This window comes from Salmo salar, chromosome 06, assembly GCF_965601325.2.
Source record: "Salmo salar chromosome 06, fSalSal1, whole genome shotgun sequence".
NCBI classification, from domain to species: Eukaryota; Metazoa; Chordata; class Actinopteri; order Salmoniformes; family Salmonidae; genus Salmo; species Salmo salar.
In genome coordinates, this window is record NC_138296.1 from 72,282,501 (window position 1) to 72,309,657 (window position 27,157).

At 44.1% G+C, this 27,157-nt stretch overlaps 1 protein-coding gene and 1 long non-coding RNA gene across 4 annotated transcripts in view; one reads left to right on the forward strand and one right to left on the reverse strand.

Moving 5' to 3' along the window:
* Positions 1 to 19,214, reverse strand: part of LOC106607956 (prospero homeobox protein 1) — a 43,367-nt gene extending 24,153 nt beyond the window's left edge. The window contains exons 1-3 of one of the 2 annotated variants that reach the window (XM_045720930.2): positions 18,882 to 19,214; positions 13,077 to 15,152; positions 8,997 to 9,104 (exon numbers count right to left, since the gene is read on the reverse strand). In XM_045720930.2, coding sequence (XP_045576886.1) covers positions 8,997 to 9,104; positions 13,077 to 15,086 — 2,118 coding nt within the window. In that variant the 5' untranslated portion in view covers positions 15,087 to 15,152; positions 18,882 to 19,214. Of the gene's footprint in view, positions 1 to 8,996; positions 9,105 to 13,076; positions 15,153 to 18,617; positions 18,786 to 18,881 lie in introns of those variants that run through there. The other variant, XM_045720931.2, reaches the window with a different exon arrangement.
* A 20-nt stretch (positions 19,215 to 19,234) lies between these two features.
* Positions 19,235 to 26,886, forward strand: LOC123743483 (uncharacterized). 2 transcript variants are annotated; one of them, XR_006770308.2, is made up of 3 exons: positions 19,235 to 19,373; positions 22,665 to 22,868; positions 25,787 to 26,886. It is a non-coding gene; the product is annotated as an uncharacterized LOC123743483 (long non-coding RNA). The 2 variants fall into 2 exon arrangements; XR_014392730.1 differs by lacking the exon at positions 22,665 to 22,868 and having other exon boundaries at positions 19,237 to 19,373.
* Positions 26,887 to 27,157: the final 271 nt, after the last annotated feature.

Consider the following 27,157-nt stretch of genomic DNA (forward strand, 5'->3'; position numbering starts at 1 on the left):
GGCTATCTGATCTGTGTGGCTGCATTGATTCAATAGGATGTAAACCTATTGAAGGCCTAGTGGAGTTGGAGCTGTCTTCCGTTTCGCCTCGCTACTGAAAACACACTGTCCAAACAGCCAGACAGAGAGATAAGGACATCAGGGCCCAGCACAGTCCCCAGCCTGAACCATCCTACACACACACACACACACACACACACACACGCACACACACACGCACGCACGCACGCACGCACGCAAACACACACACACACACACGCACACACACGCATGCACGCACACATGCACGCACACACGCACGCACACACGCACACGCACACACACGCATGCACGCACACATGCACGCACACACGCACACGCACACACACACACGCACGCACGCACGCACGCAACACACACACACACACACACGCACACACACGCACGCACACACGCACACACACACGCACACACACACACACACACACACGCACACACAGACACGCGCACACACACATGCATGCGCACACACCCTTCAAAACCCTTTACCTCATCCCTCAGCCCCCTGAAACATTCCACCCCCCTCCAGACCACCCCCCCTCTAAAATCCTTCCTCCCCCCTATCCCTCTATCCTACCCTCCTCCCTCTGCTCTTTTTGTGATTTTGGGAGAATAGGAGACAAAATGTTACTAAATGCTGAGCGGCCAGTCGCTGGGGAGGGAGAGCGGTTTTGACATGGAGATTAGGCTCTGGCTATTGTTCCAGAACACACACTCATCTGAGCCGGCCCGACACACACACACACTCTCTCACACACACACACATGGATAAGCGCTAGCTCACACACAGCCTCATCTGAGCTAGGCATGGGCTGGGACAGAGCAGAGGAGAGAGAGAGCAAAAGAGGGAGAGAGAAAGTGTGAGAGGAGGAGAGAGAAAGTGATGGGGGGAGCAAAGGAGGGATCATGCTTTTCTGGAATGGTCTGTGGATGACATAATGGGGGGAGTTCTGAAAGAGTCCGCCTGACATTGTTTAGCATGGGGGGTGGGGGGCAGAGCGACGGGGCTTAAAGTGCAGGGTGAGCAGAAAAGCGGGGTGGGTTAGGGTTGGGAGGGGGGGTCAGAGGGGGGTGAGCGGCACAGCGGGGTATGTTAGCATTGGGAGGGGGCGAGCAGAACAGTGGGGTGTGTTAGGGTTGGGAGGAGAGGAGGGGGGTGAGCAGAACAGCGGGGCTGGACAATAAACCAGGGCAGCGTAGGAACGTGAGCTGTCAGCAAGCAAGGGTCATGACATCAGAGTGTCAAACAAACAAACTACTGACACTTACAAATACACACTGGGGCTATTCTTGTACACATTCGTAGTCCCAAAAACACAGGCAAGAACCAACGTCCACAACATATACTCTGAGATACACACACTCATATACACACACACATATGCAGGTTCACTATCACAGATTAGTCAATGTTCAGACACATCACTCTCTCTTGGTTGAGATGAGCAGTACCTGTGCATGTGTGTGTGCCTGTGTGTGTGTGTGTGTGTGCGTGTGTGTGTGTGTGTGTGCGTGCGTGAGTGCGTTTGTGTGTGTGGTGTGGTGTGTGTGTTGTGTGTGTGTGTGTGTGTGTGTGTGTGTGTGTGTGTGTGTGTGTGTGTGTGTGTGTGTATGTGTGAGTGATTGAGGGCTGCATACTGAGATTAAAGTCAGTGAAAGAGAGGTCATCACTCACATGGAGTCCTTTATTGTCACTCCAGCCTCTGACTTCTACATGTATCACTTTGGACAGAGATGGCTTCATTATACAGGCTACACTTTATACCTCAACATCTATCTAACACTACGCATACTTATCTACTATATGGAATATCTACTATACAAGGATGAAACATGGTTTCATCAGAACATACATGTAGTCAGAGAAGGGGAGAGGGAAAGGGAGAGAGGAAGAAAAAGAGATGGGAGAGCGAGAGACAACATTTTAACTAAATTTCTTTGCTGCTACAACAAATCAGGTCCCATTTTTGGTTCATTAAGTTGCTTGTGGGGGGACAAAGACCCCCTGGTATCAGCTAAGAACCAGAGTGTTCAGTGTTCCGTCAGTGTTCAGTCAGGGGAACTATTTCAAAGCAACACATCAACGGGACCCCTTAATCTGAGCTGGCAGGGGTCAGCCCAGAGAGACATGAGATGTCCGTGGAGAAAGAGCCTGTTGGAGTATGTGTGTGTGTGTGTGTGTGTGTGTGTGTGTGTGTGTGTGTGTGTGTAGCTGTGATTGGCTACACACACACCGAGAGCCTGTGAAAGGACAACCTTAAAAGCTAACAACAGAGGAATGACACATACACCACCCTATAATGCAACCTATACTGAACAAAAATATAAACGCAACATGCAACAATTTCAAAGATTTGTACAGTTTATATCAGGATATCAGTCAATTGGAATACATTAATTAGGCCCTAATCTACGGATTTCACATGACTGTGCAGGGACGCAGCCAAGGGTGGGCCTTGGAGGGCATAGGCTCACCCACTTGGCAGCCAGGCCCACCCACTGGGGAGCCAGTCCCAGCCAATCAGAATTCGTTTTTCCCCACAAAAGGGGGGAAAACAGACATAAATACTCCTCACCCTTTTATTGTCCCCAGCACAAGGTGCACCTGTGTAATAATCATGCTGTTTAATCCGATTTTTGATATGTCACACCTGTCAGGTGGATGGATTACAAATCTGCGTGCAAAATCTGAAATAAATAATATTTTTTGTGCGTACAGAACATTTCTATCATTTTTTTATTTCAGCTCATGAAACACGGGACCAATACTTTACTTGCTGCGCTAATCATTTTGTTCAGTGTAGATCTACATAAAATCATAAACCTAGCACCAGAGAAGGAAAACACTGAACACTCTTTCAACACCTAAACAAGGTCCTATTCCTTATCTTAAAGACAACAGAGAAATACATGTCTTCATAATCTTATTCAGTAATATTTTAGAGAGCTGCTGATAAAAGTTTTTACATCATGTTCAATCCTCATTCTGTATTATCAGTGACCATTGTAGTATATGACACCACAAAGACGACAGGCTGCAAGGCCTCAGAGGAGAGAGACGCACCAACAAGGCGTCACCTGCACATTGTGATGACAGAGACAGTACAGTCAAAGTCACCCAGCAGCTCTGCCCTGGACAGCCAGCCAGCCAGCCAGAGACACTGCTCTGCGTCCGTTCATCTCCCTGCCTGCCTGCCAAACAATGGCGAGGAGTGAGAATCCATACACATGACCTCAGACCACCAAGCTATTTGAAAAACAACAAGAGGAGCAGAAAGAGAAGCGGTCCGTCCCTCTCCACAGTCATCAGGGCTTTCTACCGCTTCCTGTTTTCACAGGGGTGAATTGTGGGAGATAATCTCTCGCTGCCTATTGGCTGACTCTACACAAACTGGCCCTGGAAAGTGGCCCTTTGTTACAGCGGCGACTCAAATCCAGCGCCTGGCTTTTCGTAGCACGCGGCGGCATGCCACACCATCAGCGGAAAAAAAGAAAAGAAACAGAATGACATATAGAAAGGAAAAACCTCCTGACCTCATCCTCTCCACAGCACATGACTTGCGCAAATACTGAGGCCAGTGTGCCGAATACACACAAAGGCCACGGACAGGGACAGAGATAAAGAGATGGAGTGGAGAGAGAGAGAGAGAGAGAGAGAGAGAGAGAGAGAGATTTTCACAACAACATCAGTTTGAGACATCATGAGTACTGTTTGAATAACCTTGGTGCCTCGTTTGCTAATTCAGAGTATATATATATATATATATATATATACACCATATGAAAAAACAACATGGTCATTTACTGTCACTAAGACCACATCAACGTCATATTTCCTCAGGTAACGTCTCACATTAAAAAACTGACACACGACAAGGTTAAGACCTGTCTGGCCTTGTCAAAACAGAGCAGCTGGTAATTGGCGATCAATAGGGATGGTTAACAGAACAGTGTCAAAACACACAAATTCATCTGTTGATCTGTCATGAAGTGAAAAGATAGCCTGACCCTGAACTGTCCTTCGTCACAACAGCAACCATATTATGGTAAATCTACCACAACATTTACCAATCAGGAGTCAGAACGCCCTTCCACCATCCCCAGTTAACGAGCGCCAAGACTGCGCCGTGTCATGCCGTTGCCGGGACAACCCACTTCCCACGTTCTTTAGGTACTTCTACAGTCGGACCTTATCAGTCAAGATCTTAATAGCTCTTAGAGCAGGTTTGTCTCAGAAAGCCACTCTCCTTGCCGTGCATTAGCTAGTCATGCATAATTAGTCAGTGACTAGCAGCTCCCATTTCCATACACGGAGACCAGTGATAGTCAACACAAAGACACTACAATCTTAATCCCCTTCATTACTTGACCCTGTTGTTTAAGTGTATGGTAATGCCATTCAATTTGAGATACCTCCTTGTAAAAATCATTTGTCAGAGAAGGATACTGATAAACAATGGGGGAAAATATGCTAACCCTGCTAGTTAGCCTAGCTGGTGTGTTTTGGGTCGCCAACAAAACTAGGAGACACTATCATCCAGTCATACTGTGGCAGAATCTATCGTCTAATCTCAGGGAGTGAAAGTGGCCTGGGTGCCCGCCTTGCCAGTGAGAGTGCCCCCCCCCACCCCTTATCACACCCACGAAACACACATCATCACCCCTCCTAAAACTCGACAAGGGTGTGTGTTGAGGATGCGCAGTAGTGTTGAGCTATTTTTTTTAGGTGAGGGAGCAACAACAACAAAACATGAAAAGATGTCATCATTTCTTCAATCCAAGTTTGTACTGACAAGAGTAGCTAATTGAATTCTAGAATATGCATAAAATGCATCCTTCAATTGCAACGTCTGCCTACGCCCCACACACATATTGTCTCAGGAACATCAAATACCAAGGCTACTTCATTTCAAAATAGACCATCATCACTGTCAATCGTTAATGATAAGTATTCATGTTTTACCAGTGAAACGTCCAAACGGCATCTCCATGCCAATCATTTGATTGATCTCAATCAGTTTCATGGGAACATTTAGATCTGTTTGAATTACTGTTTTGTGAGCGAATTAGAGCAGATGGTGTTAACAAACTATTAGCCTTTGTTGTATTTTGTTTCAATCAAAGCAGATAGCCTGCCTAGTGACGCAGGCTGCTGAGTTTTGGCGCATGATCATTTTTTGGGGACTATTCAGCTTTAGCTAACCATCCTAAAATGTCTTCAGGAATGAGGAGGGGTTGTTGGTGTAACAGTAACGTTATAGGCCTGCTATGCTATTATATTCGGTTCTGTTATGTAAAATGCTAATGAATCATTATGTGATCTTGCGAGACATTGACTAAGCTTTAATCTAGCTTTACTATTTTGTATTTGTATCAGATCTTGACGAGCGTTATTTTAAGCGACTGGATCCCTTTGTGGTGCTGAAAGGACAGCGCCAGGATCGTGCAACGATGTTAAAGAAGTTTAACCAACTTGTGGTGCTGAAGGATAGCTGATGGATAGCTCTGCATTCAGCCAGTTCAGGAACAAATAACAATCATTTGCACTAGGCCTATAGCCTAACAGGTCTAAGACGAGATGGTATAGCTATTTGTAGGCTATAGGCCATAGCCTGTTTGTGAGGAGAGCTTTATTGCGACTAGGCATTGCATTGTATTGTATAGCTTACATGCTGTATCATGAATAAACTTTGATTAAACTAGCTTGAACACATGGTTACAATATATCCTATTACAGAATAAAACAAAACTGAGAGGTGAACTATCAATTCATAGAATGTATTTTCATAGATTAAACATGCTATCAAATAAATTGACCAAGTAGTGAGCACAAATCCTTACTAATTGGAATAGCAGGAATCTTTCTTTTGGTGTGGTGTATTCATGCATCTCCATAAACTAGAACCTGCATTGTTACCTCCAACTTGGCCCAATTCACATTTCCACTTGCCCACCCTGACATACCAAGCTAGAATGGGCCCTGTGTCTCAACCAGTAGCCAATGTAGGCTAAATATCCTAAGCAGGGCTACAGCAACTTACAGAGAGGGTCAGGCTCCTTGGGCTTTGCGGTGGCCACTCTGGTTTGGGTGTCCTCGGAAGAACAGTGTCACTGTAACCAAGTGGTCACATATCATTCTGGGTTCCACTGCGCAAGAAGGGTTCCATGGAGTTTTATGAACATAAAGGCAGACAACATAGAGAATTTTTTTTTTTTTTTACAAAGTGGTCAAGCCTCTGACGGGCCACCGCAATAAACTAACATAGCCTACTTCATCATTCTCCCCACCGCCAGAGACAAGACGGGAGAAACCACCATTCACCTCTAGGCTACTATACATATTTATTTGGTTTGTCATTCTATAGTTTTTCATAACATTTTTGTGGTAATTAAATATAATAAAAAAGTTATCAGTATAAATGGTCCAGAAATAGTTGACCAGCTCCGTTTATTCTCAAAAGTGAGGGGGTGCCTCTCCTCCATGCTTCGGCAGCACTACACCCCTGCAAGTGTGTCACATGACCCTGGGGGTTGTGGTTAGTGATTGGTGACCATGGTGACAGAGAGCGGGCAGCTGGGAAAAAAGGGACCTTTATCTGCCGATTTGAATAAGATGGCCTGGATCTGTCACAGTGTTTACCCTCCTTACAGTCAGAGAGGGACACAACGTAACAACAACAAAAACCATAGCAATCGGCTGCATACAAGACAGCAACACAGCTATTGTGTTACAATGAGCCCATCCTCCTACTTTGTTAGTTCACCTCCCTGGTCCAGTACTCTACCCCCACAGACCTCCCTGGTCCAGTACTCTACCCCCACAGACCTCCCTGGTCCAGTACTCTACCCCCACAGACCTCCCTGGTCCAGTACTCTACCCCCACAGACCTCCCTGGTCCAGTACTCTACCCCCACAGACCTCCCTGGTCCAGTACTCTACCCCCACAGACCTCCCTGGTCCAGTACTCTACCCCCACAGACCTCCCTGGTCCAGTACTCTACCCCCACAGACCTCCCTGGTCCAGTACTCTACCCCCACAGACCTCCCTGGTCCAGTACTCTACCCCCAGAGATCCCCCCGGTCCTGAACTCTACCCCCACATACGTCCCTGGTCCTGAACTTTACCCCCACAGATTCCCCTGGTCCTGAATAACAAGGGAGGTTAGCATTCTTTGGTGGGTAGGATATTTATGCCTCTGTAACTTTCTGTAACTTTCGCACTCATCATTATTCACAATTTATTCATGATTATCTGTAATCATGTAGCATCCACATTAATGTAGAAGTGTTCAGAAACCTATTATATTCTTATTTACAATAAAAGTGACTCCAAACTGACACCATACATTATTTACCATTAATTTCTATTGGGCAGAAAATAATCTGAAACAACCAAAACAAAAAGCAAATGGATCCAACAAGTTTGTACAGTCACAAGCTTGATGTAGTAATTGCGGCGTGCTAGGAATATGGGAGCAAATACTTAACTTTTGACTACTTTAATACACAAATAAGTGATTTGTCCAAATACTTATGACACTATCAAATGGAGGGACTAAATACATTTAGTGTTTTCATTTCTAAACGGTAAAATAGATATGTATGAAAATACCCCCCCAAAAAAAGGTGACATTCTGTACTGTCAGCTCATATACAATATTTGATCTCAGCTCATATACAATATTTGATCTCACCTCATATACAATATTTGATCTCACCTCATATACAATATTTGATCTCAAATCCAAAATGCTGGAGTATAGAGCCAAATTAAAAGTTTTAGCTTCACTGTCCAAATAAATATGTACAGTAGTGTAGTATGGGAAAGGTCCTCATACAGTAGCAATGCAGCAAGACACACAAACTCCACCAAAACTCCATACACCATGTACCATGCACCATGCACCATGCACCATACGCCATGCACCATACACCATACACCATGCACCATACACCGCACGCCATGCACCATGCACCGTACACCGTACGCCATGCACCATGCACCATACACCATACACCATGCACCATGCACCATACACTGTGCACCGTACACCGTACGCCATGCACCATACACCATACACCATGCACCATGCACCGTACACCGTATGCCATGCACCATGCACCATACACCGTACGCCATACACCATGCACCGTACACCATACACCATGCACCGTACACCGTACGCCATGCACCATGCACCATACACCGTACACCACACGCCATACACCATGCACCATACACCATACACCATACACCATGCATGTTAAAACAGACACTTCATGTTAGTACAGCACTATCCCAGAAGAACAACTCAGGAGAAGTGAGAAGAATAACCGCTTCACTCATTTTCCTCTTTTAACTGTAGTCTGAGGTGAGAGTACAGGCAGAGAAATACAGGAAGAAAAGACCAGGCCTAGTGATCTGTCCTTCCAGTTGTCAGCGGTGGCAAGGACAGTCACTTCCGCTGGGAAGACAAAGGACGGACACACAGACGGCGTTGAACACACCTGGACAGATCGGTAACTATGGTGACAGCAATAGGTAGACAGAGGAGTGCCATCCAAAAGTATGTTTATACATCTACTGATGTACGACATGTTTATGCTTAAGTGACAATTACTGTATTGATTGATAGGAACTAAGAACATAAGAATTTCGCTGCACCCGCAATAACAAATGCTAACTGTGTACACGACCAATAACATTTGATTTGATTTGATGTTGAGCTTCAGGTAGCACCCGCCCTTAGGCACAGACCTAGGATCAGCTTACCCTCACGGAAATCTCCCCATAACCCCTGGGTAAATAATTAAGGGTAGGATTTGGGGGAGGGTAATCTGATCCTGGATCAGTGCCCAAATCTAACTTTAGGGGCTACATAATTCTACTCCTTTCCATGACGACAGAGGTGAAAATGTGAGAGGTGAAAGGTTGGGGTGTCTGGGTGTGGCTCACCTTGACGTCGGAGAAGAACATCTTGAGCATGTTTGAGCTGGGGTAGCGGGCGTAGAAGAACATGAGCTTGGCCTTCTTCAGGTGGTTGGGGGAGAGACCCTCCTGAATCTGAACATGGCCGCCGTCAAAGAAATGTACTCTTTTTTGGAGGGAAAATAGTCATTAAAATGGCCGACCTAGCAAAGCATCTTAATGTGTAGTCATATAGCTATGGTACGCAACTTGACCTAGAACCCCTGCTATTTCAGTTTATGTGTTTTTAATATGTAACATATGTGTAATTAACATGTTTTTAATGTACAATAATTAGTCACTTAATTGTTTTCCTTAAAGACTACATTAGATATAGGCCAAACTAATACATTTCACAATAATTATTTTAGGTTAGCAATAGCACTGGAGTAAGGTAGGGCCAATCTTAAATGAGTTGTTAGTTATTAGCGAGTAGTGAGTGAAGCCAGGCCAAGCCATTTGCTTGAGATTAGCATCCTCTCTGTATTAGGTGTGAGCGTGTTACGGTAAATAAAATGCTGGCCAGCGCCACAGCCGTTGCCTTTACATAAGGAGCTCATTTCACAGTCAAAGTAAGCAAACGCCTTTCCCTCTTCCCCATCATACCCCTCCAACCTCCACCCCAAAATAAGGAAGAAAAAAGGATACATTTGCATATCAAGACAAAGAAAGCAGTTAACACTGGTTATGAGAGAGGAGCCTAATGGCTTGGCGATAAGATATGCCAACCAAAGACAGGAGCTACTGACGTGATGTTGGCTTCATATTGATGTGAAAGCGAGGTCTAAAAGGAACAACCCTGTCTCTCTATAACAGAGCTGTAGACCTTATTCATTCAAAATACACACATCATAGATTTTGGAGACCAAGGTTTTCCAAGGGAAGTCTCAGGAGAAAAGAGGGTGTGGTGGTGGTCTGTGGGGGGGGGGGGGGCACCTTGAGCGATAGAGCTGTTCCAACCTCAATTACACCCCCTCCTTTCCCTGCTCCTCCTCCAGCCTCCAGCCTCCCTAGTGCTGCCAAACCTCGGGACGAGGAGGAGGAGGAGGAGGAGGAGGAGGAGGAGGAGAAGGAGGAGGAGGAGGAGGGAGGAGGAGGAGGGTTGCCAAGGCAGTGAACCCAGCCAGCGATGGGCGCTGCGTCCCTGGAACACATCTGCGCTGCGGACTGGCCCAAACCATTTCCACGGTGCATTAACAGCCGTATAATTCAGCTGATATCAATCTGCGGCTAAGACATTGAAAGGAGATGATGGGGGGAGGGGCACAAATAAAACTCAGAGACAAATTAAAAAGGTCTCTCTCCTTGAGCAGAAGCAATCAGTAGTAACTATTATCTCTTGAACCGCAAATGAAAGGGCTACTCTGTAAGTCTGTATGTAAGACGATGGCATACTACTCACTGTGATTCACTGTGGATTGCACATTTATATAGCTATGGTTGCACCTTTTAATTAGATACTGTTTCTACACTCAATAATGGGGTGTCATGACAATCACTCAAGAATCATGCGTTTGACAAGGAAGGTATGTGCTGGGAGATGGGAGTGCCCTTGACTTCAGGGTTACCCAGGGCCCCCCTTTAAAAACCAGGGACCGTGAACCAAGCTGGATCATGGATCAGGTCCTCCAGGCCTAGTATTGTCTGCTGGCCCAGGAAGAGGAAAGAGAGAGAGGGCTGTATGGAAGCCATCTATAGGCCGGGAGAGAGAGAGGGAAGGAGGGAGGGAAGAGGGCCTATGGGGAGAACCCTGGCAGGGTAGCCCGACTCCAACAGGCCTGGCCAAAAGAGCAGCACTCCACTCTCCACACCACACCATCTGCTTCAAGAGCGAGGGGTACAATGGCCCCTCAGAGAGTGAGAGAAAGAGAGAGAGAGAGAGAGAGAGAAGTGAGAGAGAGAGAGAGAGAGAGAGAGAGAGAGAGAGAGAGAGAGAGAGAGAGAGAGGAGAGGAGAGAAAAGAGAGAGGAGAAAGAGACATGGGGCAGAGTGGGACAGGGCTGTTCTCTTCAAGTATGGCAAGGTGGATTTCAGCTGTCAGACTGATAAGACTGGGCTTTCCCAAAGAGACTACTACGCTCTCGCTTCTAAATACAAATGAATTCACAACTAAGGACAATCACAACATTACAAGAGATTACATTGATATATAACGAAATAAAGTATTTTTAAGTCACATAGATCTACAGACACATGATTCTCTTGATGAATTTATTTCTCTCACAGCTTGCAAATGTAATAGTGATTGGACTTGGGGTGACACACAGCTATTATTTAGCCATGATGGTTTCCTTGTACCAGCTGGCCGAGTGTTATCTGAGCACATCTGACAAGACATCATCATTCACTACAGCACTTCCCCAAAACCCCAAAGTCATGAGAGGAAATAGATGGTTCACTTCTTCATTCCAGGTGTAAGGACAAGATACTCAGAGTCGGAGAACAAATTAGGAAATTGATGGCAGCCATCTGCTGCGCAAAACGTTGCGGAATGCCGGTGAACTTTAACGCACCCCAAAAAATGTCTGACAATCTGTGCCATCTTTAGTTCTAGTACTACAATGACTTCTATCACTGCTATTACTATTGCATTAAGACTACCAACTGTCACTTTAGACAGTACGACTCACAGTCAAAGTCATAAAAAAGAACATTTATTGTTAACTTCTAAAACTGCCGTGAACAATCAACACCCAACCAGTGAAATGAACCAAAGATGGGAAGAAAACAACGTGTAACACATGGCCGCGTTGTTCTAACTATTCTTTCCATTAATGGTAGTACATCTGTTAATGGCCCAAAATAATTACCACCACAATAGAAGCAACAGCATCTGGATTATGTGGTTATTGTTTTAATTGTTTTATTCTCTTTCTCTCTTTCTCTCTACCTCTCTCTCTACCTCCCTCCCACGTCTGATTCTCTCTCTCTCTTCATCCCTCCATTGGGAGCGACAGAGCAGATGATTATAGATCTCTGGGAAGCGCTAACTCTTGGGTCAGAAGACAAGACAAGGTGCCGTAATGAAAGGCAAACAGCTCGCCGAAAACACCTGTTAACGTCCGCTTCAAAAGAAAAGACTGGGAGGGAGAGAGAAAAAAAGAAGGAGTATTTGGGTGCCAAGCAACAGCTGAAGGCCCCCCAGGCTGTTGACAGATCTTTATGAAACGGAGAAAAGAGAAAAGCAACGACACCGATTGTTCCTTTTTACAATGTGGGGATGATAAGAGACATGAGGAAACACAGGTGGCCATAAATACACATCTTTACTGAGTCCTCAGGCAAACCCTATCTCCTACACACACACACAAAGGCCGTGCCCTGAGGCGATCACAACACAGACACACATCAACACTAACATACAGTAGCTATACCCTAACATCAATGTTAGATGCTTTCAGACAAGAAAAAATTTTTTTCATCACGGTCAATTCTCACTAGTTGCTAGTCTGTTTACCATAGGTCACCATAGATATACAGCATAGATATTAAATGATCAGGGATGGAGATCACTCAAAATAAGTGCTATGGAAGCTTCATGAGTGAAAGGTGTATGTAAAGACAGGTCTATATAGGAGAAAAGGGCTAACTGAAGGGATTAGTTGAGGCTTTTAGGCTCCAGTCCCAGTAGGGTGAATGTGATCCTCCCATAGGGACATTAGCTCTTTATCTGCAGGCCATGATTGGGGCACACAGGGGTAAACTATAGGAGTCACTATAGACAGCCGTTGTGCTCAACTTCAGCCTGCTATAGCTTTTGTCTCTTTCAGTCATGTTTCAAATGGGAATCAGGGCTACAAAATGTCATAGAGACATTATCTGACCAATGGTAAAGTGATACGTAGGTGACTAGAGTGCATTTAACCACTTTGAAGAGAGAAGGGGATATAATAATACAAAATACAGTCATTTTGGAGAGAAGAGGAAAAGCAATAAGTTTGGTGATTTAGCAATAATATGCAATAGTCATAACAATATCTAAGATGAACAAGTATCCCATCTATAGCGTCTCTAACTCACTCTCCTACTCACATCCCTCCCTCCCTCCCTCAGTGTGGTGAAGGATACGGTGCTGCCTGAGTATGGTGAGATGTCGTTCATGTCGCTCATGTCTCCACACTCTGACTTGATGAGGGACAGGGAGAGCCCCTCTGCGGTGTTCCCGGGGTGGCTGGGAGAGAGCGACCTGTGGTGGTGCCCCATGTGATGCACTGAAGACATCTTGGTCCGCAGGCTGGTGGTCTCCCTGGACAGGTCCATGGAGTCTGGGGAGGAGCGGTCCTTCCCTGGGTATCCCCCGGAGGGTGGGCCCAGGGGGCTCGGGAAGGGGTAGCCCATGAGAGGCAGGGGGAAGGGGTGGCGGAAAGATGGGGGGCTGAATCCCATGGAGGCAGAGAGGGAGGAGGGGTGCAGGGAAGGGTGGTGGTGGCCCCCGTGGGCACCCACAGCTGAGGACTGGTGATGGTGTTCTGTCGGAGTCTTCCTCACCACTAGGGGCAGCGCCTCTGTCTGGTCGTTGGCGCCAGGCATGGGCATGCCACCGAACGAGTCCAGGGGGTTGGGAATGATGACGTCACCAAAGCACTGCAGACGCTGGTTGGCTGTGTGGAAGTTGGGGCCCTCACCGTTGACCCCGAACCTCTCTGGGGGCATGGGGAGGGGCGAGAAGACCTGGGGGGGTGCGGGGCGCGGGGGCTTGGCGAACACCTTGACCACTGTGTCCACCACCTGGTTCATGGCTGAGTTGAGCTCCTGTTTCAGCGTCTCAGCCAGCTGCTTGCCCTCCGCATGGTGCATGGAGGAGGAAGGACCCTGACCAGGACCTTTCCCCCGGACCAGCCCCTCTCTCCTGGGCTTGTTACCCTCTGCCAGCAGGGCCTGCTCCTGGAGCAATGCCCTGGCCCGGTCCAGGAAGTGTCCTGGGTCCAGGTCTGACATCTCGTTGTCAGAGCGGTCTGCCCGGTCATCTCCCCCGGCATCAGACCTCCCGGCGCTGTCCTCAGACATGTTGCCCAGGTCGTGAGCCAGGTCGTGCTCAGAATCGTCAGTGGAATCATAGATCTGGAAGAACTTCTCCTGCAGCTGGCGCAGCTGCTTCTGCATGTCCTCCAGCTGCAGCTTCAGCTGCCTGCGCTCCTCCTGCTTTTGCTCTTTACGCTGGCACACCAGCTGGGTGAAGCTCTGCTGCTGCTGCTGGGGAAGGCGCTGCTTCCTCTTGTTCTCCCGGCTGCACACCTCTCCCCTGGGGCTAGGCGGCTGTGGGGGGCAGTCCATCTCCATCTCCCTGTCCCCGTCCATCTCTCGCTCCCTCTCCCGTTCACGTTGTTCCCGTTCACGGTCCCGCTCTCCGAGATGGCGTGCGGGCACCACCACGCTGGGCGAGTGGCTCATGCCTCGGATGATGTTCTCCACGCGGGCGCGCTTGGCCCGCAGGTGCTCATCGTTGAGGCGCTCCAGGTCGAAGGCGCCCAGAGCCGAGGGGCGGCCGAAGGGGGAGAGGCACTCTTGGGGGCTGTCCTGAGACGAGTTACTGCAGGCATCCTCCTGGGGGGCTTCGGAACCCCCACTTGAGAGGCCCGACCCGGGGAACCCCCCGTCTCTTCTCTCTCCTCTCTCCCCCCTCTCCCCTCTCTCCCCCCTCTCCCCTCTCTCTCCTCTCTCCCCTCTCTCTCCTCTCTCTCCTCCTCCTCCATTCTTGGCCATGTTGCTCTTGAGGAGCTGGGAGATGATGGTGGCACCAGGGAAGGGCATCATGGCGTCTTCGTACGAGTTGGCTCTCTTCAGGAGCTTCCGGAGCACGTTGGACTTGGAGTCGCTGTCGGTTGCTGTGACGACCCCAGTGGGGCCGTGTGGCTGCACCATGGAGCAGTCCGTGGAGTCTGCGTCGGAGCCGTGGTGGTGGGAGTTGAGAGAGTTCATGGCACTGAAGATGGCTGCTTTGGCGCAGGCGATGTCGGCGCTGGTTGTAGCTGCTGCTGTGTTGGCGGCGGTGCTGCCCACGGTCCTCTTCACACCGATGTCCACACGTCTTCTCTTGGTCTGTCTGCTCAGGAGGGAGTCGCTGTCATGGTCCGGCATCACGGGCTGCTGCTATTGGGCCATATCCCACAAAGCCACTCCTCTAGGACCGCTGCTGAATGACACCTGGCAGCAAGAAAACAGAAAGGAAACATGTATTGATTCATTGAAGGGGATGGATCATTCACTTTAAAATGTACCTATATTGTCTGATATCAAAACTTGACATTAAATATATTTTCAAATAATAAATAAATAAAGTCCTAATATTCCTACTACCAAAGAATGTTAGAAATAATTGAATAGCAGTGCTCCAGAGAGTAACATCACTCCACTGTATAAAAATGTACTAGCGATACGGTTTTATCTCAAGACTAGATGCAATACCTAAGGACAGGCAGCATCGACTGTCGACTACATGATTCCATTTAGACAACATAACTAATGACTGTAGGGAGAAGAGAGAGCAGAAGGCAGGAGTGATGGGGTCAGAACTAGGCCTTGTCTTTGCATTCCAGGGCAAAGTCCTAACAAATGGCACCCTATTCCCTGAATAGTGCACTACTTAACACCAGGGCCCATAGGGCTCTAGTCAAAAGTAGTGCACTATATAGGGCATAAAGTGCCATTTCAGACACACCCTACATTTTCCCCTGTCTGTCCCCTGTTTCACGCTGCCTGCCTGTGTAACACTGAACCAGTTCCCACGCAACAAAAAGCTGCATAACATTATGATAATTATTTAAGTACTTGTCCTCATTTCCATGTTTGTGCGCTTCAAGCCGGTGCAGAAAACCATTAAGTCATAGACTAAAGAGAAAGGCTGAGGTTGGATTGAGAATGCCATAAAGACACAGTAAACTGTTGCTGTCTTAATAATTATAATCTCCTCTCCTAAAGTCATCACTACGTAATTTACATTTTAGGCTACATTTTATTACTTTAGATTAGAAGACGCTCATATCCAAAGCAATTAATTAAGTGTATGTAATACAATAACTATATTCATCCAAACCACATATCACCCCTATTGCAAGTGTTATAGTACTTTTATCATAATGTGCCATAAACATAAAGCCTATTTCCAGACCGCTTCTTAAAAATTGCACCCTGATCGAATCCACACACTCGCACTGTCAGCTATTCTGGAGGGGAGCTTCTTCCAGCCAAATGAATCAGAATATCACAATCTTAAATTAAACAATAATAGAAAAACGACATAAATACAGATAAATAAGCTTATTGATTTTGTGCCAGTAGGGGCTCACTTCTATGGCTTTTTGCTTGTCTTTTCATCTAGCAAAGCTGGTTAATTCTACTCTAATGAACGGGTCACATGGGTCAACTCTGCCAAGGAGCAACTTAAAGCGCTCTAACAAAAACCTAATGCCTTTATGAAAGGAAACATTTTGTCGCAATCCAGACAGCATCAGTACTGCTATGTAAGCATCGGCTGACAGCTACGCATGCAGTCTTTTGTCAGGGACTTTTATTCAGTGTATTTACAGAATGAATTAACATTCACTGTCAATAGAGAAAAAAAGGAACTTTTATATGAAATTTGAGAATTATTTTATGATATTATTTCCCATTCCTCATCTCAACTATTGAGTACCTTTATAGACAATATCGTGCAAGATAACCAGACTGCATCCTGGAGAGTCCTTCTTCTAAAACCCGGATCCTATCAGAAACACTACTAAAGTAATTCTGAAGTGAAACAGCAGGGAGACAATCTAATAGGATATCTATATTAATAACATACGTATCGGGTGAAGAGGGTTTTTGAAGGTTGAAGGTCTCTTACTAGAGAACATTCATTCAAATCTATACATTAAAATCTGTCAAATACTATTTAAGATTTTAGTACAAGTACAATCAAATTGACAATGCAAATATACTGTCACTTATCAGATGAGATGTCAAGACATATTTTGAGAGACAAAGTAATTTTTTTAAACAAATATTTCTATTTTCTTAAACCAATCAGATATGGATATTGAAAATGGGGCCACAGGAAAAGTATGACTTTCTGACCATCCCATCTATAAAGTAACCAATTCTTTATCTTCACATGGGACTCTATGAATCACCTATAGTATATGACAATTTCATATATACCATACTAACTTAACCATGCATATCAAGCATCACTTTCTTTTCTAATACACACACACACACACACACACACACACACACACACACACACACACACACACACACACACACACACACACACACACACACACACACAAGCACACACACATGCGCATGGACACACACACACACACACACACACACACACACACACACACACACACACACACACCACTTTAAATGGAAACTTTTTGAGATAGTCTTAGTACTGTGTTGTTAAGCAATACAAGAAAAACAAGCAGTAAGATGGAGTAACTTATGTTGAAATACAAAAATATATAAAACTAGCACATTATTGCTGAAGCTCAAGGAAAAAGAAAAAAGGTTCGGAAAGCTTGACATATTTTGTGGCAAAAGAAAAGGAAATATATTACACACACTAAGCAAATTTTGGTCTATAATAAAACCACGTCTTTGTCTGACTCTGATAAATGTCTCTGGCTCAACTCTCTCTAACCATCCATCTCCATAAGTGCAAACAAGGGTGATATATCTCCAAGAAAACCTTGACTTAAGCGCCACAAGACCTTAACAATGGGCTATGTCGTTATCGCTCAAAATAGAGCCGCCAGCACCTGTCTTTTCCGACGGCGCACCTGTCCCCCATTGCCCATGCGCAGTCTATCACTTGGAAGACCTTTCAACAATTTCAAGGAAATATGACCGCAGTTGAACAATGAGCTATGCTCGTCTCTCCAGCCCTTTTAACTCCCCCTCGCTCCTTTTCCCAGGATCTTTCAAACTCTGAGAGAGTGAGAACGGGGCACCGTGAAGGACAAAACTAAACTAAAAGAAAAGTTCATAACCGCTTTGGAATTGTAACAGAGCAAAGTAACCTATTCAAGCAAGTCTAGGACCGAAAATTCTAAATATGACAACAATAAGGCCTGCTAGACTTTAGGCACCAAAAATGGTGAGAGCGGGGTGACGGGTTGTGCGCCTCTGTGCCAAATATCCCTGTTGTCTCCATAGTGTACACTTGGGACGTTTTTTCCCCCGTCAAAATTTTACCGTTCTTGGCACTACCATAAATTCAAGCAGCGAGCGCACTACAATAAACTATACCAGGGAAACAGTACATGCACCTATTTGACTGAAACATGTTAAAATTCAAAGAGTAGATCACATCTGGCCTATCTGATATGTTATATTTCAGATATTAAAAACGATAAAGCCAAGCTTGTTTACATCGAAACGACACATATGTTCCTACTAAATAACACTGGACGAATAAGAATAGACATGAAAGAAAAACGTTTATCGGAACAAAGACCATATGCCAACGAAAATGACTGGTGTAGCCGACACAGATGAAAAGATAACACAGACTTCAGTCTTCGATCAAATCAAACCAACTCAGACAGCCTTGAGCGTCTTTACATGCCAAAAAACATTTATTTAAAACTGACCAAACTTTAAAAGACAGTAACTTACTTTTAAAAGTTAGAAATGATCTGTCTGCCAGCGATTTAGAAGGATAAATTCATCCACACATCACCTTCATAAAAATTACGCATCTTTGTCACACTTTAAGTGAAATAAAAACAATTCAGTCAAATAATATCGTAAAGGTAACGTTGTCTTTCATCAGAATATATTCCGCTGTTTATCATTTTGATTTGTTTATTTTTTTCCGCCCACCGAGCGCACGCGACGCAAAAGAACAAGAGGGAGGTATCTGAGGACAAGGTTACTTACCCCGCAGATGAAGAGAAAAGCGAGCTCCTTTTACTGCTGAAAGTGAATATGGACTCTTCCCCCGGGAGACGTTGAATGTTATAATTGCTCGGGGAAGGAAGAGCAAGAGTAAAGTGAGTGATAAGCGTGCGCATAGAACAGAAAAAAAGACATAAAATAGCTATTTTCCGCCGCTCTCCTCTATCCTCTCCTCTCGAGACTGAAAGACTGTGGCGGTGATGTCGTAGCAGCTGGTGTGAGTGTGTGTCTCCGAGGCGCACGCGATGCAGAGCTTTGATGCTCGAGCTCTCCTCCACCAACAAGATTCACTTTAAGACACAGCTGAAGGAAACAGGAAGACGGCGCGTCATAAGCTTGGTGATGTAACGGTTCGTACCTACCAATAAGAACTGTCCATCGGGTCCGGGAGGAGTACAACGCACTAAACTTGACCGAGGAATGGGACTCCGACAGGCAAAAAAAACTCTTACTTATCACTTTCTTTACAAATCAGTGAGTGAATATGTAAGAAAATATCATTTTGGAGTGGCTTATTGTTTTGTGATTCTGTCAATAATGTTTTGCATAAACATTCATGTTATGCACATATTGTTGTGCACATTTGATAATGGTTCATATTTTAAGACACTGAATTAAGATTTTATGTCACGAATACGTGTTTATGTCGTTTGAACGAATGTAAAAAGGTATCCATTAAAACACATTTCGCACTCATTTTACGCAACAACTTTTAATTTAGATTTTTCCCCCAAGTTTGCCATTCAATAAGAGATTACATTGTCATATCTCAATTGGGCTTATTGAGTTTGTATGGCTGTTTTGTGCAACATTATGCTTGTAACAACGATAAGATATGAACGTTGGCGTGTTATTTGTAGGCTATTCTGTATTGGATACGTGCGTCTCCAGAGGCCAGGGGTTTAATATGGCATTGGGCGCGGGGGCTCAGAAAGGCATGGTGTCGATATATCACTACCCTCGTTTGATTTACCGACCACAGAGCAACATGCTAAGGCTTGACTACATTATATCATGGAATGTCAAACCGTGTGTGATTATTAGCTTATTGCCTGATAACACGGGCTGGAGCAATCTCAAATGCGAGTTTGTGTTAGGCTTAACTTTTATTTAATTCCCAGGTCACAGAGTGAGACTCATTTAAACAAAATTCCATCTCTCTTTTTCACTGCATATTAATACTATATTTATAACTAAGCAAATATCAGTCTGTGTCGTTATAAGCATTGAAATGATCAATTTAGATGTTACATTATAATCCTCACATTTCATGTTTTATATTTGATATTCAGGCAAGTAGCCTATAGGCGTTTAGTTTGCAAAGATTTGACTATTCCCTTTGGAATTCTAAGCCTTACTTTTTCCCTTCTGCATATTTGAACTCGATACACCTGTAACAACTAATCAGCACCTAGTCAATTGAACAGACATGTTATTCACTTCGAAATATTTTAGATTAATAGCCTATATTTCAGTGTACAATTTTCACACATGTTTGTAGTAGATATTTGAACCGGTGTTCTGTAAAACACTCTGTCGTTAGCCCTAGTTCCGTACGTGTTCAATAATTATAATTATAAGATTCCTCCCTAAATTAAAGAATATATATATTGTACACAAAATGTGTGAATAGAATCGGGCTCTTGTTTCATTTGATAGACGACTTCTAATGTTATTGAGTCGTATGTTAGAAAAATGTTCAGCAGGCTCCTCGTTATGCATAATATTTTGTGGAGGAAGAACATCCATGACCGTCACTCTGCAACATTAACGGAAAATGGACGTTATAGACTACTACATTATACTCTACTCCTACTGTTACATACACTAACATCATTCTTAATACGATTTCATAGGAATCAGGAATGTGGTTAGCGTCAATGTGCAGGCCTATATAGGCTACATGTAGCCTATGTCGCCTGGATTTCTATTTCTAGAGGAGTTTTAAACATAGCATAAGTGTAAAGTATTATTATTATTATTATTATTATTATTAGTAGTAGTGGTAGTAGTAGTATTTGTAGTATGTAGTCCTAATGTTAATGAAACGAAACATTACTCATCAGGTGTGTCTGGGCTATCTTTAATCCAATATAAATTGCACCTATTTTTATGGAGCTACAGCTGTTGTTTTTAAACCCTTAGATGCAAAGTTACAGTCCACTTTTTTCAGTCCATTATGCCTGCTATAATAAAACGAACTATCCGTTACATAAACAGGATTCCGACGTGCTTAATCAGAAGTCTTATGACTTTCCTATGTCTTTCTGTCAAATGCCAAAAAGGAAAGGCGAGTCTCTTTTCCATGTCGCAAGCAAGTGTTTTTGAGGGTGAATAAATTGTAATGAAGTCAGCGAACTTTAGTGTCTGGAGTCTCTTTTCCAAAGCAGGTGTCCCGTCCCCGCTCCCCAACTCGGCCAGTTAATTTGGCTTCATCTCCCCACGGTGCCCTCGGTGCGTACGCTCCATGGAAAAACAGGCCGGGACATTAAATAGACTGTGTTTGGAAAAGGAAGACTCGGATGAGGTGTAGCGGAAACGTGTTCGTTAACACTGGCACCTCTTATCTCGGTCCATTCCAGATGGATCAACACTATTTATTTCAAACAAATTTTTCCCTTTCTGTCGAGTGTGCCGCATCACCACCTTGATGGCCACGGCTGATAAGCGGCGCATTACGCGCTGATGGGTGACTTTATTGACATATTTATTAGGGATTGAGTTGGTGGATCAACACGGGAGGAGGCATTAAGGGAGAGAATGAAAACATGCTTTTCTCCCAGAGGTTTTATTAACGTACATTTTAAACTATAATCGGCTGGCTGGTCTTGGTAATAGGCGCGCGCACAAGTTAGGCAGGCAGGAATTCTGAGATGGGTCACTGGCCTATTTCCCTCCTTACTAATTTTGCCCAACAACGGGTCTCAAGAGAGAAACATTTTGGATGGTGATTTAATTACAATAAGGATTATTAATTACTATTGCTATTTATTATTAATATTATTATTATCATAATTCTTGTGTATTATTATTATTATTATTATTATTATTATTATGTATCACAATTATTATTAATGATACTATTATTTTACCAGACACAATTTCACACCACATTGCTATACATACCAAAGTATTTTTTTATTTAACTGTATGGCTATTGTTATTATTGAATTATTTCATGATAAGTACATTTCATTTATCAATACCAACTGGCTTATAACCAGCAAGGAGCCTACATTCAGATCTGTATAACACAAACTAAAAGACAGTGCAATGTGATTTCCCAGGTAACTACCTATAATGACATTATTCTGGGAAACGCATGCAGGTTTTGAGAAACAGGCATAAGGAGGTCCATCAACATAAACAGACAAAAGTACATGTGGAAGTAGCCTGTTAAGCAATGATGCTTACAAAAACCTCTCAATCAGATAATGACATGATTATCTGACCAGAACGCTCCACGCTTTTCACAAGACACAGTTCTCAGAAAAATAATCAGAGGAGAGAGTGATGGAGGGGATATAGTGAGGGAAAGAGAGAGAGAGAGAGAGAGATGGGGAGAGAGAGAGAGAGAGGGGGGGGGGAGAAGAGAGAGAGACAGAGAGAGACAAAGAGAGAGAAAAGAGGTGCTATTTGTGAAAACACAGGCAAAGAGAGAGAGAGAGAGAGAGAGAGCGAGAGAGAGAGAGACAGAGAGAGAGAGAGAGAGAGAGAGAGAGAGAGAGAGAAAGAGGTATAAAACTAAAAGCTGTTTTGTTCCAGAGAGGTCTCGGGGTCCCTGGATAAAAAGGTTCTCGCTTGGAGAGGAGAAAAGAGAAGAGGAGAGCAGGAGAGAGACGGCAGCGAGCGCTGGGAATGAGTAGGCGTCTCACACTCTTACCAGGCCCAACAGGATGCACAACCTTACGACTTGATGTATTCAAGTGTAATCAGAGACACGCTCACTAGAGAACCAGGTCCCTGCAGGTGACAATGATGATGATGATGATGGCTCTGTAAGGGAAATAGAAAAACATTCATCTGGATGTTATGTGTTGTACTGAAGAAAAGTCAGTGTGAGGAAGAGATATTACTTAAAGAGGAAAACTGTACTTGGAAATTAGGATGATTAGGTTACTATCTATGTCAGTAGAGCCCCACAGTGGAGGTGTCATAATACCCATAAAACTTAGCGGTCAAACAGGGAAATGGTTCCAATCATTTTTCCACCATTCATTTTCCCATAAGGAATAAAAAAAACCCACTTAAAATAGGTTTACCATGGCATGACATTTTGATAACCATGTAAATCTCTCGCGGACATGGTGACTTTTATCAATATAGTCTCTATTTACTCTCAGATTCGAAAATGCTAATTAGCATCAAAGTAGACATCGTGCAAGACTACAAATCCCTGCAAGCTTCCACACGTCAACTCTAGCTGACACCTTTGTTAGCAAGCATTGTCTCCATAAAATAATTGCACAAGACAGTTCACAGAATTGTTCATTTAAAGAAATGTAGACAATTTATGAATTACTACATTTAGCTAACTTTAGATAGTTAATCCAGAGATTGTTACCTTTGCCTCAATTCGGCAGTCTCTTCCAGATCATCATGACATTTGTAGTTCTTTATGATAGCCACATTAGCTGCTAATTAGCGTTTCATTTTTTGGGGGGGGTAAATACAAGCAAATATATTGATAAAAGTCACCTTGTCCTAGAGACAATTACACGGTTCTCAAAACGTCACACCAAGGCAAGCCTACACGAAACACAGCCCTTATATTAAGTGTCCCCTATAGGAAAAATGAATGGTGGGAAAACGATTGGAAACATTTCCTTGTTTGACCACTAGGTTTTATGGCTATTATGACTCGTACTGTGGTACTCTATAGGCGGTGTTTACACAGTCAGCCCAATTCTGATCTTTTGCCAATTGGCATTTGGACCTATCAGATCTTTTGCCAATAATTGGGAAACAGATCAGAATTGGTCTTTCTGTGTAAACACAACCTATACCTCTGTATTTAAAGGATGAATCTACTTCCCCACAATGACTAGTCAAATTGATCATCCACGTTATGAATAAATGGCACAAGGACAGTGAGACTGTGGTTCCTGGTGATGCCCCTCTCCTTTTCTTCCTGATGACTGACTGACTGGCAGGGTTAGACTGCATCGCTGGATACTGTAAACAAGATCCATTTAATGCAGAAAAATTCAATCTGATGTCTCTCCAACTCTTCTCCTAGAGGAATGAGTCATATTTTGTATAAACACACACACACACACACACACACACACACACACACACACACACACACACACACACACACACACACACACACACACACACACACACACACACACACACACACACACACACACACACACACACACACACACACACACACAACAATTTGACATATACCTGTTGATAAGAGTTAAGAAGTAGTGGAGAATGATATAGCCTAATAAAAAAATATATAGAAACACAATCTCCTATTTGGAGAAGTGTGTCATATTATTTGTATAATATGATATTCAGTTCAGAAAACATATCTTGGAATTAATAGGCAATTAAAAAAAAGCTCACTGAAGCTGAAACAAATATGGCTTCAGTCAAACCCTCATTAAAATTGCAGATATTTTCTAAACATCTTAATTGGTCTTACAAAGGCCTACTTTACATCTTCGCCTGTTGTATGTGCCACAACCGCAGTTAGAATTACAAACTGACATCTCCATTTTGGTTTTCAAAATGTGACACTACAGGAAGTTTTTAAGCGCACAGTAGAGTGTCTCTTTAGCCTAACCTTGAAATGCAGAACAATATATCAACAAAGTAAATGAAAGACGGGAACACAACAACTGCTATCAGAGTAGGGAGAGCTAAATCAAAGAGAATCTATGCAAGGCAGGCAGTGGACTGAGCCGACCGACCAAAGCCCACTGCGCGCCTTGGAGGTGCTTCGGCAGAGACAGGCTCTGAAATGCCCTGGAACTACATTAAACACAGCCGACGTCCTTAAAACAAACAATGACACAATGAAATAGATAGAGGTTTATAGTGCTCAAAGACAAAGAGCCCCCTCAGCACTTCTCTGTCATCACTTCCCCCTTTATCCCCTCCTCTGAGAAAGAGAGAGAAAGAGAAAGAGAAAGAGAAAGAGAAAGAGAAAGAGAAAGGGAAAGAGAAAGGGAAAGTGTCATTGAAACACACACAGCACCCACGGGAATGACCAACATTGTTTGTGTTGACCTCTGACTTGTCAACTACTAAAAAAGATCACGTTTGTGGCTTACCATGCAGTACTGGGGTAGGCTAAACAAATATTATGTCTGTGGGACCTAAAACTATTTTGCCTGTGGCATGGCTTTCCTATGTGGGCCTGTTGCCGGTTGCAAAGACATTATCAACCATTTCCGACAGTAAACCATACCATTAATACGGCATTTTAAGTGCCCAGTTCTGCACTGCTTCTGTGTGTGGCTCCATGGTGCGTCAAAGCTCCTCTGTCAGTGGCGACCCGTCAATCAGGGAAGCACCCCCAGATCATCACCGATCCTCCACCAAATTTCACAGTGAGTGTGAGACCTGGAGAGGCCTACAAGCCACAGTGTCTCCACCCACTGTGAGACCTGGAGAGGCCTACAAGCCACAGTGTCTCCACCCACTGTGAGACCTGGAGAGGCCTACAAGCCACAGTGTCTCCACCCACTGTGAAATGTGGTGGAGGGTCGGTGATGATCTGGGGGTGCTTCAGCAAGGCTGGAATCAGGCAGATTTGTCTTTGTGAAGGACGCAGGAATCAAGCCACGTACAAGGTTGTCCTGGAAGAAAACTTGCTTCATTCTGCTCTGACAATGTTTCCAAACTCTGAGGATTTGTTTTTCCAGCAGGACAATGCTCCATGACACACAGCCAGGTCAATCAAGGTGTGGATGGAGGACCACCAGATCAAGACCCTGTCATGGCCAGCCCAATCTCCAGACCTGAACCCCATTGAAAACCTCCGGAATGTGATCAAGAGGAAGATGGATGGTCACAAGCCATCAAACAAAGCCGAGCTGCTTGAATTTTTGCAGCAGGAGTGGCATAAAGTCACCCAACATCAATGTGAAAGACTGGTGGAGAGCATGCCAAGATGCATGAAAGCTGGGATTGAAAATCAGGGTTATTCCACCAAATATTGATTTCTGTACTCTTCCTAAGTTAAAACATTAGTATTGTGTTGTTTCAAAATGAATATGAACTTATTTTCTTTGCATTATTCGAGGTCTGACAACACTGCACAGTTGTCATTTTCTGCAAATAAATGCTCTAAATGATAATATTTTTACTTGGAATTTGGGAGAAATGTTGTCAGTAGTTTATAGAATAAAACAAAAATGTTAATTTTACCCAAACACATACCTATAAATAGAAAAACCAGAGAAGCTGATCATTTTGCAGAGGACTCTTAATTTTTTCCAGAGCTGTATATACATATAGACATGGTCTGTTTTTGTTTTATTGAGTAAGGCAGCTACAAAATGCAGGTGTTTCAGCCTAGCTCAGTGCTTTCTGTGGTGGAGGGGCGGGCCAGCAGAAAATAGGAGCATTGCACCATGATTGGCTCAGTGTTCTGTCACTCATGGGGACCTTACGCAATCACCAAGCTTAAGTTCTTAGAAAGGGTAGACATCCAACATTTCAGCCCTTTGGGTCCTGCCATAGAGTTATATTACAAGTGCTGTTTCAAGAAGGCTCAAGGTCATTGGCCACAGAAATGACATCAAATCACATTATATGTACAGTAGCTTTGATTGGACTGATCATGTCAACATCTTACTTTCACAGTCTTAGCTAGCAGTCATCATCATGAATCAAGTCTACTGGCAAATCCTTTTTAATCCTTGTCATATGAAGAGAAATAATGAAGAGAAAATATAGATAAAATGTATTGGTGCTCATCGGCCATTGGACATAAACATTAAACAACAATTTGGAGATCGCAGATTTAACAATGAGTGGTTTGTATGGAATCGGTGAGGTGACAGTGGCTAACTGCAAGCATTGCAACTGGGAATGACCATTCAAACATTTTGAACAGTCATTCAACTCGGAATTGTAAATCCAGCGTCTTTCTCTTTGATGACAAAATTTGCCCACAAAGGACCGGCGCACCACTTTCCTGTTCAAGCACATCACAACAATGTGAGTCCAAAAATCTCTTTGCTGCTTCATAAATTATGTAGGATGCAATAGAGATATGTATCCTGTAGCTA